Consider the following 14,653-nt stretch of genomic DNA (forward strand, 5'->3'; position numbering starts at 1 on the left):
GGAGCATCAATGCACAAATTAGGTTGGTGACTGAATTTTCCACTACATACAAAGGTTGGTAAAAAGTGTGCCACTATGGTTTTTCCATCTGAGAGGAACAGGTAAAAGCAAATACAAAGTAATTCCACTTCAAATTAATGCAGAGACCCCAAAGTACAGCCCCTTTGAGAAAGTCTCCAGAGTAAAGGTAAAAGTCAGTATAGATGACGACTGAGAACTAAATGGTATGGGCCCTGGGCATAAGCAACCTTCCTAACCTTTAGATTCATATTTCAAAAGTTGTTTCCTCCGAGACAAAAGGAGACAAAAAAGTTGTTTCTAAGGAATTTCTTCAAAAAGAAAATCAGCACGCTTTGGGGGGGGGAGGGTCTAATAATATAGATTCTTTATACCTTTGCACACATAGAGTCCACAACATTTTTTTTTCATGTAGGAGCTATATATATTCCAATACATGTCAAATCTAAGTACTCACACATACTCTAGAAATGAGAGTAATACCTTGAAGTATTCCACCAGACCTCGGCAGGTGATTTTATTCCCATTGATCTCTTTAATATCTAGGCTCTCAGGACTAAGTAGCCAAGGAATCAGTATTTTCAAGTTTTTGATGAATTCATCATCTATTTCTACAAGTAAAAGCAAATTCATCATTATTTTAAAAATCCCATCCAGTCTTCCATGCCATAAAACAAAGCATCCTCTGATTTCTTCCCAGTGATAATGCCATCAACTCGCTTTCTCGTCATTAAAACAACCCCTGAAACCCACTCTTGCCCAAATTTCCACTGCTGGTCCCTTATCTCCAAACCAGTTATTTATCTTGTCCTCTACCTATAAAATAGCTTTCTTGATATTAAGTTATACTTTGAGGCTCATTCATGTAACCATTTTCATGAATTCTGATATATTCTTGTTTGTGGTCATATATATAGGCTTATAAAGGAGGAAAAGGCCAGATGTTTATATTGGCTTTTAGTATATAAAATATTGATATATTTTAAGATATAGTCCCTCCAGAAAATGTATCAAATTGTTTTGTGTCTAGTATGCAACATTATGAGAAGTGTTTAGAATAAGGTGAGTTGTAGTAATTACCAGGACTTCGGAGATCAGAAAGGTGGCAGTGCTGGCGCTGCCTCTAGGGGACCCCAGCAAAACAGAACACAAGGGTCGGAGCTGTCCACCTATCACACTTGGTGTAAACTGATTGCACACCACCACTGTTCGGCATTAGGTTCAAGCCGAACATTACAGACTTAACGTACCATGGAAAACAGATCTTCAGGAAAATCTTGAACGAAGTGGTTTCTTAAATCAATTTAGACATAGAAAAATATACGTAATGTATGTAAAAAAACCTTGATACATCCAGTGACTGGGTTTCTAAGTAAATGCAGTAACTAATTTTTTAAATATGGATTTCAGCAGAGTCAAAAAGTTTTCTTTGGAGCTGGTGATTTTTTAGGTATTATGGATAAAGATTAAAAACTAATAATTTTGTTTGCATTTTTCCTGCTTGTTATAGCCATGATATACATTGGAATACCAGCTTACATTAGAGTTCACGATTTCCCCTCTTACTGCTTTTATGACACGGGTTAGGCATGGTGGCGGAAAGCCTTCAGACTTTTGTTGCATGTTTGTACCATTTTCAAATTTTAGTGTCCATGTTTTATGAATACTCGTATAGGAGTTTATTTAGATTTATTCTGCTACTTGTATTGTACTCATTTTTACTGCTAATTTTCCTTTGTTTACTATTATGGATTCAGGCATTTATTATTGCATTTTGCTTTTTAGTTAACCAGTATTCACTGAAATACAATGCTGGTGTTTCTTTTTGCATTACCAGATTCCTCTGTTGTGTTTCATTGCCTGCTATGTTTCTGCTGCATTCACTGATACTAATAAGTTTCTTTTCACTATATAATTTTATATATTTTTTTCATGTTAGTAGAATATTGCTGTGTATCTAGAATGTATGAATTTTTCCTGAATTTCTATATAATACAAACTATTACATGAAAAATTATCATTATTTTTCATACAAACATAATAAAATACCCCCCCCCACCGCTGGGGATTGCATCATAGCCGCCCCCCCTCAAAAAAGGCATGTTGCAGGCCCAGCCCCTCGCCCTGAGGGGGTGGTGCCACGTGTGAACAGGACCTTGGAAGACGTTAGTGGTTCAGGTGTGCCTGCACTGAATGGGGGGGCCTTCATCAAGACGGCTTCAGTCCTTATGAGAAAAGGCAACTGCACCCAGAAAAGGGAGCCAAGGGAGCAGCCAGAGGCCAGAAGTCAGTGGGCCCCTGAGGGGAAAGACGGGTTGCCATGAGATGGAAAAGCCTGAGGCCAGGGACCACCGGCAGCCCAGGACAGCTCATTCCCCGGGAGCAGTGGCCTTGTGGCGTCGGTACCAACAAGGCATGGGTCCTAATGCCCCCCGCGCTCAGGGACCAACTCCTGAGACCCCGGGGCTCAAAGGGGAAGAGTTACTTCCTAGGCACATGGTAGAAGAGCAGAGGGCCTGGTGGCCCCAAATCTGTCTCCCCAAACTGCAGTAGTCCTGATAGTTTCATTGGAGGAAAGATGGGCAGGTTTGGGCTCAGGAGCCCAGCAGCGCCAGGTGATGTGATTAGAGGGAATCTGCTTGTTGAGCAAGTGCAGACTGAGGACATGCTCGGTCTCAGGATGTGTGGGAAAACGGTACAGATAACTTGTAGGTTAAAATCTAAGCTACTGTGCATCAGGCGGGCCCACTTAGGTTAGATCCAGTCTTGGTAATCAAGATAACTTTGGACATGGGGTGGGTTAGTTCTGGGCTGACCCGAGACCCTTCATTAATAAACATTAGGATCACAAGACTCTCAGGTTGAAAACCTGGGTAACGGGGTAGTCATGAGGTCTTTACAATCACGGGGCAGAAGATGAGGGCTGTACAATCATCAGATCAAGGCAGTTGGATGACAATTCAGAGATGTCAGGAGTGTCCCTCTGCCTACTCCAATCTACTAGAAAGCAAAAGGAATATATAATGATGCTGTAATCAAATCATCCCTTAAATCCTGATTTCTTGGTTACAACAACTCAATTTTAGACTTCTGCTGGCCTCAAAACCATAAGCCACTAAGATCCCGTTGTTTAAACCAACCCATTGTATGGGATTTGCTGTAGCAGACAGGAAACTAAAGCACCCCAACATTTCCTTATAAAACTGGAGGTATCTTAAATTGCCTGTGTATCTTGTCCACAACAAATGTGGTACCTATCATTAAAGTAACCGACATATAACTACACAATAGGATGAAAATTGTTCTCAAGTAATTATATGCATCCATATAACCAGCATTAGTCATAATTTAACTTTGTTCTCACTGGGACCAATGCCAGGTATTCCAATTTTGCATTCAGGAAAAAATGATAATATATTCATAACATATATGAGTGGTGAGTTCTTGCCAACATATTAGTTGAACACGGTATATATGTGACCAGAATATCTGCAGACCAGCTGAGATCAAGTTGTAGAGGCTGCTCCCACTTCAGGGCCTCTGCACTCACCCCTTGCTTCTGAGAGGAGTGCTCTTCCCCGAGACATCCCATGACTTGTCATCTACGGCAAGTCTTTGCTCTGTTCTTCCTTTCAAAAAATTATAACCCCCTTCCCACACTGGACCCTACCCCTATTCCTTGTCTTATTTTTCTCCATGGCTTTTTCACCGACCCTAATACACTCTGTTTTACTCATTGACCATCTCCTCCCACTAGACTGGAAGCTCTACAAGGACAGACTTTTATGTCTTGTTCGCTGCTCTTTTCTTGGCACTTGGAACAGGGCCCGGCACACAGTCGACAGTGACACCCAAACTGTGAGTGAATGTCATCTACAGTCTCAGACTAGGACCATGTAAGAACTGGAAAAGAAGTTCAGCTAAGCTATTAATTCCGAATCTCTGGCTGTGCCATCCTTTTGGGTGTTTAAGTATTTGAAAACATCAGACATCATTTAGGCTGATGAAGGGGCATACCTAATTGGGTGGTGTTTTTCTTGAACTGTATGGAAAAAGGATGGTCAGTTGAGAAACTCGATGAAGAACTCAAGTTTTCACTAGCTATAACTTCATTTTTAGAAAGTCTGCTCTTTGGAAATCTCAGCTATCAAGAGATGTTGGTCATACTAGTTGAAACAATATGGACCTATTCAAGGAAGATGGGAACCAGGTCAAAATGGTACCTGGATACCCCGAGTCAACACCTCACACTGTGATAAAATCCTTCAGAGAAAGCCCCGGGGGCCCCATAAAGGAGAAGAAGAAGGAAAAAGCCCTATTTCGTATTTGAGTTCCTTCTCGAGATTTCTCTTGAAAACTCTGGAAATTTGAAATCCCCTCCAAAGCAGCCAGCCCCAATAATCCATCAAGCTCCTAGTTCACTAGTTTAATCCAATACAAAATAAAGCCCACCTGCCCTAAACCTGCTCCTATAAAACGAACAAACCCTTGTCCAATCAATAGGAGTCAAGCTAACTTGTTTTTGTTTTTTTTTTGGCTGGGGTGGGGTTGGGTGCATGGTCCGGGACTCGAACCCGGGTCTCCCACATGCAAGGTGAGCCTTCTACCACTGGACCACCCGTGCACCCGCTATCTGTTTTTTTTAGGTCTAAAAAACCGTTTGCCATCTCTAGATTCTCAAAGTTCCTTCCATTTTTGCAAATGATCCAGCTTCTTTGCTGCTGCAAAACGTCTGGTATCCGATGCTAATCTGCAAACCTGACTTTCAACTACTGAAAATACTGTAAACTAGCCTGTGTCAAACGAGAAAGCAAAAGGTCGAGGAAGCTGCCTTGACCAAGGTTCCTATCGCTCATGTAGGTCATTACAGGGAAGAACTGAACCGCAGAAATCTACTCCAAATTAGTCAGAGCGCCCAGGCTCACCTGAGTTACAACACTAATCTGTTTGGTTATTTGCAACACAAATATTAAAGACACCATGTTTTTTTTGCAGTAGATCTGAATTTACCCCAAGAATTAAAGGAATCCAGTAAAGTACCCTAAAGTAAGCTATCATCTGTCTTATCATACTCAAGCAATTGAGCAAACTGGAAACTGCATATTAAAGAGCCCTGAACTAGATATTCTGAACTGTATTTTTGGAATAAGAAATACATAGACTTAACAAATTTTTAAAAAGTCACTTGACATATTAATTCATGTTCAACAATAGCAGTTGAGAATTACTTTTGCTTTCATTCAGATTTAGAAGGGGAACAGTATAAGTTTGAGCCACGGTAGTTTAATAAATATGTATGTATGCATGATTACTCAGGATGATGTTCTGTTTTCATCTTTTCTTCAATAATTTTTGCCAGAAGAGTAAAACCTTGTTAGGAATTCAGGGGCTTTAGGCCAAAAGTGGATTATCACAGTACCTAAGGACATGATGCATACTCTAAGAACTCCAGAGGGCGGCTGCACCAGTGTGGTACTGCTGCATTACCAGGAAGGTATTTTCTCAGGATTACCTTACTCTGCCAAGTCATTATAATCACCTTTTTAAAAATAATCACCTTGCTACAGCATCTAGCTATGCTTTCTAAGGTCTAACTGGAGCTTTCTTAGCAGCTCTACAGCTTATGACATGGCTACCTGATGGTTCTACCTACAGTAATATATAAAAACTGCAGTTAGAAACAGGTGATAGCAGCATGAGTGAATGTGAGTCAGTGTTTTTGATCTTTTATATTTCCTTATGGGAAGCTATTAAATTAACAGCAATTAAATATAATCATAGCATTATAAGTTTTAAATAACTGCATATAGCAAGATAAGAATAATAATTGCAATGTGAGAAACCATGGATAAATAGTAATTATAACAATTATTACTATTGCTAGTGAGATAAAATGCTTATTTCTATAACTTTGTGAGAGAATATGTGAGAAGCAATCATCAAATAACGATTTTTACAAGATTGTTTATTCAGACATTTCTTCCTCAAAGGCAGCCCCTGAGATGCTAGGGCTCTGGGGAGCAGTATGGACAGCTGACATCAGCTCGATAGGAATCACCCCAGATACTATGATTTGAGATGGAATGGAAAAATAATACAGACAGCAGACCTTCAAAACTGCCCCAGGATAGGGCCACGGAGGCTCAGTGGCAGAGTTCTCGCCTGCCATACTGGGGTCCCCAGTTCAATTCCCGGTGCTGCCCGTGCAAAAAAAAAACACTGCCCGAGGAAACACTGAGGCAATGCAGAACATTTCTGCCCAAAGGGAGACTTGGCAGCATTCCCATACAGTATATGAAGCCCCATTAAAATGAAATTGCTTTTCATTTCTTTCTTTTCAAGGCTAACAACTTTGGTAAACTCATATGTTGAAATGTGAGTAAAATTTGGTGGAGAACAAATCTGTCTCAAAGTGGGGTTCTATAGCCACATGATTTCTCTTACTCTCGCTCCCTGAGCTCTTTCATCAGGCAATTTAACAACGCAGCTGTAGAGTACAGTAATAGAACAAGGCAAAGTTGTTTGTCCCAGTAAAGAACTGTTACTGGTCTGTCCCTCCTCTGCCTGTTTATGGCTCCTGAACTCCAGAGGAGAAAGGGGCTTTGGGGGAGCCCGCTATGTAATTTATTCGAGACACACGAAGCCCTTAGGTAACTGCGCAGTAGCGTGGGGTCTACATGCTGGCTGGAGGGTGGGATTCAGGAGGGACCGGAAACTGCAGGGTCCTATCATCCACGCATTAACACGCGCTTACTGCTATCTGTTCTGTCGTATAAAGGTAGGATAATTTAAAACGTGTATAAAATAAATTTGAGAATTTATTTGTGATACTAACTACCAAGGTTAAATATAAAGTATCTGAGAGTAAATGATACCAGGTATAGGGGGGAAAATAAACACTTTTGCTTTACAAATCTGCCTGTTTCTATAACACTGGCTACAAGTTATGTTATACTTTTTTTTTCTTTTAAGTGATTTTTTTTTTCTTTTTTAACATGGGCAGGCACCGGGAATCGAACCTGGGTCCTCTGGTATGGCAGGTGAGCATTCGTGCCTGCTGAGCCATCATGGCCCATCCCTTTTAGGTGATTTTAAATCCTTTTAGAACACTGTGCTCAAAGACTCATGTCACTGTCTCATCCCTGGCAAAGAGCAGACAGGCCTCAGTGAATTAAGCAGATGTCAGAATTCGGTGGTATACTCAATTCTAGACTTATAAGGAAAAAAGCCAAATGCCTTTGTACTACATTTTATTAACTGCAAAGCACCCATAGGTAAAGACCTGGGATTATATATTCGGAAGGTTTCACCTGTTCTCTCAAACTCCGCCCTCCCACCTTTTAAACACTGGAGTTGCTGAGTTGCTTTGTAATCACAAAACATTAGCCATGTCTCTGTTGAAGAGATAAGTGCATACTATTAGTACATACTATGTGAAAGAAAACCACTCTAATGCTTTCCATTTTTTAAAAGAAACTATCTGTCATCCAAAAGATTTCACTTTTAGAGAAATCTTTAGTAGCAGTTTTAAAGAGTCTGGATTCAGTACTGTAATGTTTTTCCCCCAGTGTCTGCTTAACTTAATAGAACATTCCCAGCAGATACACATCTGTTTTTCCCTTTTAATGTAAATAAGGAAATGAGACCATGAAGGAGCACGTCTGTGTGTGCAGAGAAGTAGGGAGCCCTGTGATTTAGACTCCCGACCTCCTAGGTGGGTGCAGTTTGGGCCCATTTTCGCAGCACCTGCAGAGCCCCACGGCTCACAAAGGAGGCTCTGCAGATTTCTGCCGACAGTTTCTAATCGTCAGCCCCACATCAGCTGGTGAACAAAACAGCCGTCGGCCCAGTGGATAAAATGATATTTTCATAACTAGACTAAATAATGCAAATCTAGTCATTAAAAGACAAACAAACCTTTCAACTTTCCATCAAAGTTTGGGTTGGTAGCAACTTTTAAGCCAGGATGAGGTAGCAGGAAACAGGAAATTTTGGTGAAACAGGAATGGATGTGTTTTCGAACATTCTGTAGCTCTTCGTGCTGGTTCCCTGAGACCTGCAGGAAATCAGCCTCAAGTTGAAACGACTTTCCAAGTAAACTGAACTCCAAAGGAACTCTGCAGCATTTTATATTGGCTGTGTCTTTTATCATTATTTGTCCCGTATGATAAAAATGACATGATGGGGCTACTATGAAGAAAGAATAAAGTTTTGGGTGAATTTGCCCATACAGGTATATCCAAATATTGCATATACATGGCATAATTACTACAGTTAGCAAGTGGTTGCGTACGGGCATTCCTACATATTCAAATTTTCGTTAATTCGTACTACTTACAGGAGACATAAATAGATCAAAAGATATTCCTACTTTCTTGCAGGAGGTACTAAAGACAGCTTCTTGTCACCATCTGAATTCTCAAAAGGCATCTGAATAGGATGTCTACTTAGAAGCTAAATTGTGTCCCCCCACCTTTATTTTTAAACATATATTTGACAGTTTTTTGTACAGATTATCCTAAAAGTGACCATAAAGCAAAAGAGGTAAGCGCAGAGATCCACAATTATTAAGGATCTTTTTTTTTTTTCAATTTTTTTCCTGATTTCTGAGCAGGTATTTTATTTTTGTGATATCTGTTCAATGTAAGCAAGTCATACAATACTGAATTACTATAACATAATAAAAGGTAGAAGGCTTTCAAATTTTACTTTTAAACAAAATGTTCCAAGATTGACATGGGGATTTCAAAATGAGATATTTCTGTTAAATTGACTTCTTAACCTCTACTAAGTAAAAATGTGAATCTAGATATTTGCACTATCGGTCTTGAACTGATTTAATTCTTCAAAGTTAAATCTACAAAGAATTTTTATCTGTATCAAACTCAAGGTATTTTAAAATCTCAATCTTTGTTTATATAGATAAAATGAGACTCAAACTGAGACTGTGACTACTGAATATTCAGCAGATCATTCAACAAAAATAATAACTTCTAGATTGCTATGGGTGAAATTTCACGTATCCAACAAACCTTGAGGCGTTTTTCCAAGAATCTGGCACCACCGTCAGCCCCATATGAAAATTCATATGGGAAACTCCAGTCTCGAACAAGAAATATTAGACTCTGAAATAAATAAGAAGAAAGGATTGATAAGGGGACATTAAGGTGCTTTCCTCTGCCTTTTATTGAAACAAATTAAAATGAAATTATTGTCATCTGAGTCGAGTTCTTCGCCACGTTGTGGAATTAAGAAGTGAACCTATCAGAATGAAGCTGGTAGGGCTGGGGCCCAGGTGAGTCAGACAAAGGGTAGAGGGAGACCGTGTCTGCGTTTTCCAACGCACCCACCGTGTGGGGCCAGAGGAAGGGAGGGTCATTTTGTCCAAAATCTGCATTTTCCTGGCAGCCCTGAGGAACACCTAGGGCGCTGGGATTCTACAAAAGCTTCACATACTAAGACTAGATTCCAGAAACCTACAACCTCAGATGGCCTCTGGACCAGATAAGTCCTGAAACCTAGAGGGCCCAGCCTCTCCAGAACATCAGCTAGTCCCATCCCCCACCCCGTAGTATCGAGACCCTTTTCCAACATGAACATGTAGAAAGGGCAGAGCCCAAACACCCCTAAAAAGTGGGAGAAAGATCAAAGGGGAAGGAGTTGTAAGAGAGACAACAGGATTTAACAAATGACCATGACTGCTGAGTCATCACGTTGATATTTCTTTAGTCTCCAGTTTCTTGGAGCAGCTGGAAGGAAAAACCTAAAATTGTAGAACAATTTTACCGACTTGTTGAACCCATACCAACTCTGAAATCTGTTCTATAACTACTTGTTACAATGTACTTGGAAATCTATTGCCTTTTTGTATATATGTTATATTTCATAACAAAAACTGTTAAAAAAAATGAAGCCATCCTATATGGCTACATTAAGTGTGAACAGAAAACTGCCCCCAAACTGCTGAGGCGAACGTCCCCACTGAAAGGAGAGGCGGCTGACCCTTGAGCTGGCTGAACTTGCTGTGCAGCTATCATCAGATTTTGTGTAGAATATGTGCTTATGGGTCTTCCTTTTTGACAGCTATGGCTGAACGCAGGAAAGACGTAAGATGAGCCATTCTTAATAGAAATAATACTTATTCATGCTCATAATAAAAATAGCACCATCTAGTAATCTCCTAGGTAATATATACAAATGGAGAAGGGCTGGAAGCAAGAAAAGAGTAGAAAAATAGTTTTATAAAAAATGGGGTCATTTTATATGTGGCATTTTAAATAAAAGTATTAAAGCTGAAATTCAATTAAAATATACTTGAATACAACAGAGTAAAAGGAAAACAGTTGACATTTAAGAAATACTGAATTTTAAGTAAATGATTTTCACCATAAGAAGTTCTAATAGATTCCTTTGGAATTAACAAAAAAGATTTTGGAAAACATTGAGGTTAGAGTCATGTGTTTATTTTTTTTTCATTTTTTACCGAAATGTACTCTTTTGCATACAGAAAATTGTACATAGAGTAAGTGTAAAGTTCAGTGAATTTCCAAAAACCGAGTATACCACATAACCAGCATGTAGATTAAGAAACAGAAAACGCCCAGCACTTCAGAAGCCCTTACTCCTGCTTCTTTCCCAATCATGGCCCCTGCTCAGGCGAAATCACTGTCTGACCTGTAACAGCACACGCTATGCTGTTTTTATAATCTACATAAATGGAAGCACGTACAATGCATTCTTTTGTGACTGGATTTTTCATTATACTTGTGATATTCATCAAATTACTGTATAATTGCATATACACTGTATAGTATTTCATTATCTGAATATTTACTAGTTAATTCCACTGTAGATGAGTATTTCAGTGGTTCTAGTTTTTGGCTGGCATGAACAGTGTTGTGAATATTCATGTATCTGTTGGTTAACTATGTGCCCACTTCCGTTGGGTCTGTACCCAAGAACGGGATGACTTGGTTACAGGGTAGGCCTATATTCAGGTCAGTGATGCTGACCATTTCCTTAAGTCCTGGGCCAAATTATAACCCTACCATTGGTGTGAGAAGATTCCTGACCTACACAGCCTCACCAAAACTGGTATTTTCTGTCTTTTGCATTTTAATCATACCGCTGGATGTGGATTAGTAACCCACTGGGGTTTCAATTTGCAAATCCCTGATGGCTAATGAAGATGGGACTCTTTTCTTATATTTAGTAGCTATTTTTTTCATTCTCTGTGAAATGCCTTTTTAAGTATTTTGTCAAAGTTTCTATTGGTGCCTGTCTTTTTCTTATTGGTTTGGAGTCAAGATTTTTTTTTTATTTGAAATAATTTCAAACTTACAGGAAAGTTGCAAAGTCAGTTCAAAATCAATGTGGAGTGCTCCAATATATCCCCTATCCAAATACCTAGATTTACCAACTTTTAGCATTTTACCACATTTATTATATCAGTCTTTCTATCATCTATGTATCTGTGTATCTATCTAATTATCTGTTCCAAACATTTACGAGGTTGCATACATCATACTCCTTTAACTTTTAATACTTCCATGTATATTTTTCTAGGAACAGAATATTTGCTTATGTAACCACCATAATCACAGTTATCAAGTTTAAGAAATTTAACATTAATAAGGTATACAGTCTATGTTCCATTTTTTTCAAATGTCCCAATAATGGCCTTTTGTGCATTTTCTCCTCCATTACCATAACGGAGTCCAGGAACATGTATGCATTTGTCATTGTCTCTTTAGTTGTTCTTTTTCGTATGTGCAAACATATCAATAACGTAAATGTTCCCATCTCAACCACTTCCAAGCACGCCATTCAGTTGGATTAATCACGTTCGTAATGCTGAGCTACCCTCATCACCACCCATGACCAGAGCCTTCCCGTCCTCCTGCACCCAAGGGAAATCCTACATCCATTATGCATTCACCCCCCACTGGCCCTCACCCGTGCCCCTGGTAGCCTGCGCACTACTTTATTTCCCTGTGTGTTTACATATTCCACTATTTCATATGAGTGAATTCATACAATTTCTGTCCCTTTGGGTCTGACTTACTTCACTCAACATGATGACTTCGATTCTTTTTTAAGGCTAATATTCCATTGTTTGATTATAGCATAAATTTGTTTACTGATTCACCCGCTGATGGACATTTGGACTGCTTCCCCCTTTTCCCTGTTGTGAATAATGCCCTGCACTGCTTCATATTTCCACTACCAATGTACGAGGGATTCTATTTCTCTGCACTCCAGTCAGAACTTGTGTTCTGTTTAAGAGCCAGTCTTGTGGGTATGAAGTGGTATCTCATTGTGGTTTCAATTTGCATTTCTCCAATGGCTAAATATATTGAGTATCTTTTTATGTGCTTATTGGCCATTTGTATATCTTCACTGGAGAAATGTCTATTCAAGTTCTTGGTACATTTTTTTCTAATAGGGTTATTTGTCTTTTTGTTGTTGAGTTGTGAAAGTTCTTTATATTTTTTTGAATATGGAAACCTTTATCAGACATATGGTTTCCAAATATTTCCTCTTGTTCTGTTTGTTGTCTTTTCACTTTCTTGATAATGTCCTTAGCTGTATGAAAGTGTCTAATTTTGATGAAGGCTAATTTTTCTTTCTTTTCTTTTGTTGTTCATGCCTTCATTGTAAAGTCTGAGAATCCATCACTCATTACAAGGTCCTGACGATATTTCCCTTTGTTTTTTTTTTTTTAAATAACTTTATGGTTTTAGCTCTTCTATTTAGGTCCATGTTCCATTTTAGTTCATTTTTGTATACGTGGTGAGGAATTGTCTGCTCTCACTCTTTTGCATGCGGTTATCTAGTTTTCCCAGCACCATTTGTTGAAGAGACTGTCCTTCCACATTGAGGGGACTTGACCCTCTTTCAACAGCCAACTGGCCGTAGATGTGTAGGTTTATTTCTGTGGTCTCAATTCTATGCCTTTCGTCTCTGTGTGCCAGTATCATATTGTTTTCCTTTGGGCTAGATGTGCCAGTATCACACTGTTTTGATATAGGGAAGTGTGGTTCTTCCAACTTTTTCAAGATGTTTTTGGTTATTCAGGGTCCCTTGACCTTTCAAGTGAATTTGATGATTAGCTTTCCCATTTATGCAAAGAAGGCAGCTGGAATTTTGTTTGTGATTATGTTGAATCTGTAAATCCCTTTGGGTAGAACTGATATCTTAGTGATACTAAGTATTCTAATCCATAAACTGGAATATCTTTCCATTTATTTAGTTTCTTTCAGTAATGATTTGTAGTTTTCTGTGTACAAGTTCTTTACAACCTTGGTTAAATTTATTCCTAAATATTTTATTCTTTTAGGAATAAATCATATTTTATGCTATTGTAAATAGTATTTTTCTTGATTTCCTCTTAGGATTGTTCTTTGCTGGTGTTTAGAAATACCATTGATTTTTGTGTATTAATTTTGTACCCCACCATTTTGCTGAATTCATTTATTAGCTTTAGTAGCTTTCTTGTAGTTTTTTGGCATGTTTTATATGCAGGAGGATATTGTCATCTATGAATTGAGGCAGTTTTACTTCTTTCTTTCTTATTTGGATGACTTTTACTTCTTTTTCTTGCCTAATTGCTCTGGCTTGAACTTGTACAATGTTGAATGTGGTGAAAGCAGCATCTTTGTCTTGTTCCTGATCTTGAGGAAAGCTTTTCATTTTCACCACTGAGTCTGATGTTAGCTGCATGATCTTCACATATGCCCTTTATCATGTGGGGAAGTTTCCTTCTATTTCTAGAATTCTGAATTTTAATCAGGAAATGGTGACGGATTTTCACAAATGCCTTTTCCACATCAATTGAGATGATCATATGGGTTTTTTCCCCACGAATCATGTTTTTTAAATGCACAGTTCACCTTTAACTCCTTTCTCCATGAGAAAATGAGCATGCTCAGAGTTCCTCTTATCACTCTTCCCTTTCATCTGTTATTTTTTGATAAATCATGACATTGACATAGCACTGATAACAATTTGAGTATAAATCTTTAAAATGGTGAACACTGAAAAATAGAAATACATGTGGCAATCTTAAGATAATTTATAAACGTGCTTCTATATTATCCCATACTCTCCCTATTAAAGAAATTATCATACTAGAATTTGATCAGCTGCTTTCAGTTGCAAGTAATAAAATCTAACATCTAATAGCTTAGTCCAAAAAAGAAAATTTATTATTGGTTCAATAACTGGAAAGGCTGATGGTGTGGCTAATCTCAAAGGACTCATGGCATTTAAGTGTCATCGAAGTTCTCTCTCGGTCCAGTCCTCTCTACATGATGGTCATGATGAGATGCAGAGTCACGCCCTAGTAGCTCAGCAACATCAGCGGAAATCTGCTTTTCATGATAGCCATGCCATGAAATTTCCAAAGATTGGCCCATTTCTAACCACGTGCCCAGTCCTGAAAAAGACTCTGCGGTCAGAGGAACAGGAAGGTCTGTGCCGGCGCCTCTGCGGAAGGTGAGGACGCCATCAGCTTCACCCAAGCCAGCAAGAACAGCGTCCCCATTAGAAAGAGGAGTTCTACTGCCAGAAGAAGGGGTGGGCTGGAGACCAGGCAGAAAGCACAGCAGATGTCCACGCTGGTGCGGCAGTGTCA

The 14,653-nt window shown here is 39.0% G+C and overlaps 1 protein-coding gene across 3 annotated transcripts in view; it reads right to left on the bottom strand.

The window, feature by feature from the left end:
- The window catches only part of ATL1 (atlastin GTPase 1), a 91,710-nt gene that overhangs the window by 7,963 nt on the left and 69,094 nt on the right, over window positions 1–14,653 (bottom strand). For all 3 annotated transcript variants that reach the window (XM_077126791.1, XM_077126789.1, XM_077126790.1), the window contains exons 7-9: window positions 9,051–9,143; window positions 7,936–8,074; window positions 502–629 (exon numbers count right to left, since the gene is read on the bottom strand). In XM_077126791.1, coding sequence (XP_076982906.1) covers window positions 502–629; window positions 7,936–8,074; window positions 9,051–9,143 — 360 coding nt within the window. The remainder of the gene's footprint in view (window positions 1–501; window positions 630–7,935; window positions 8,075–9,050; window positions 9,144–14,653) is intronic.

Source organism: Tamandua tetradactyla, chromosome 14, assembly GCF_023851605.1.
Source record: "Tamandua tetradactyla isolate mTamTet1 chromosome 14, mTamTet1.pri, whole genome shotgun sequence".
NCBI lineage: Eukaryota > Metazoa > Chordata > Mammalia > Pilosa > Myrmecophagidae > Tamandua > Tamandua tetradactyla.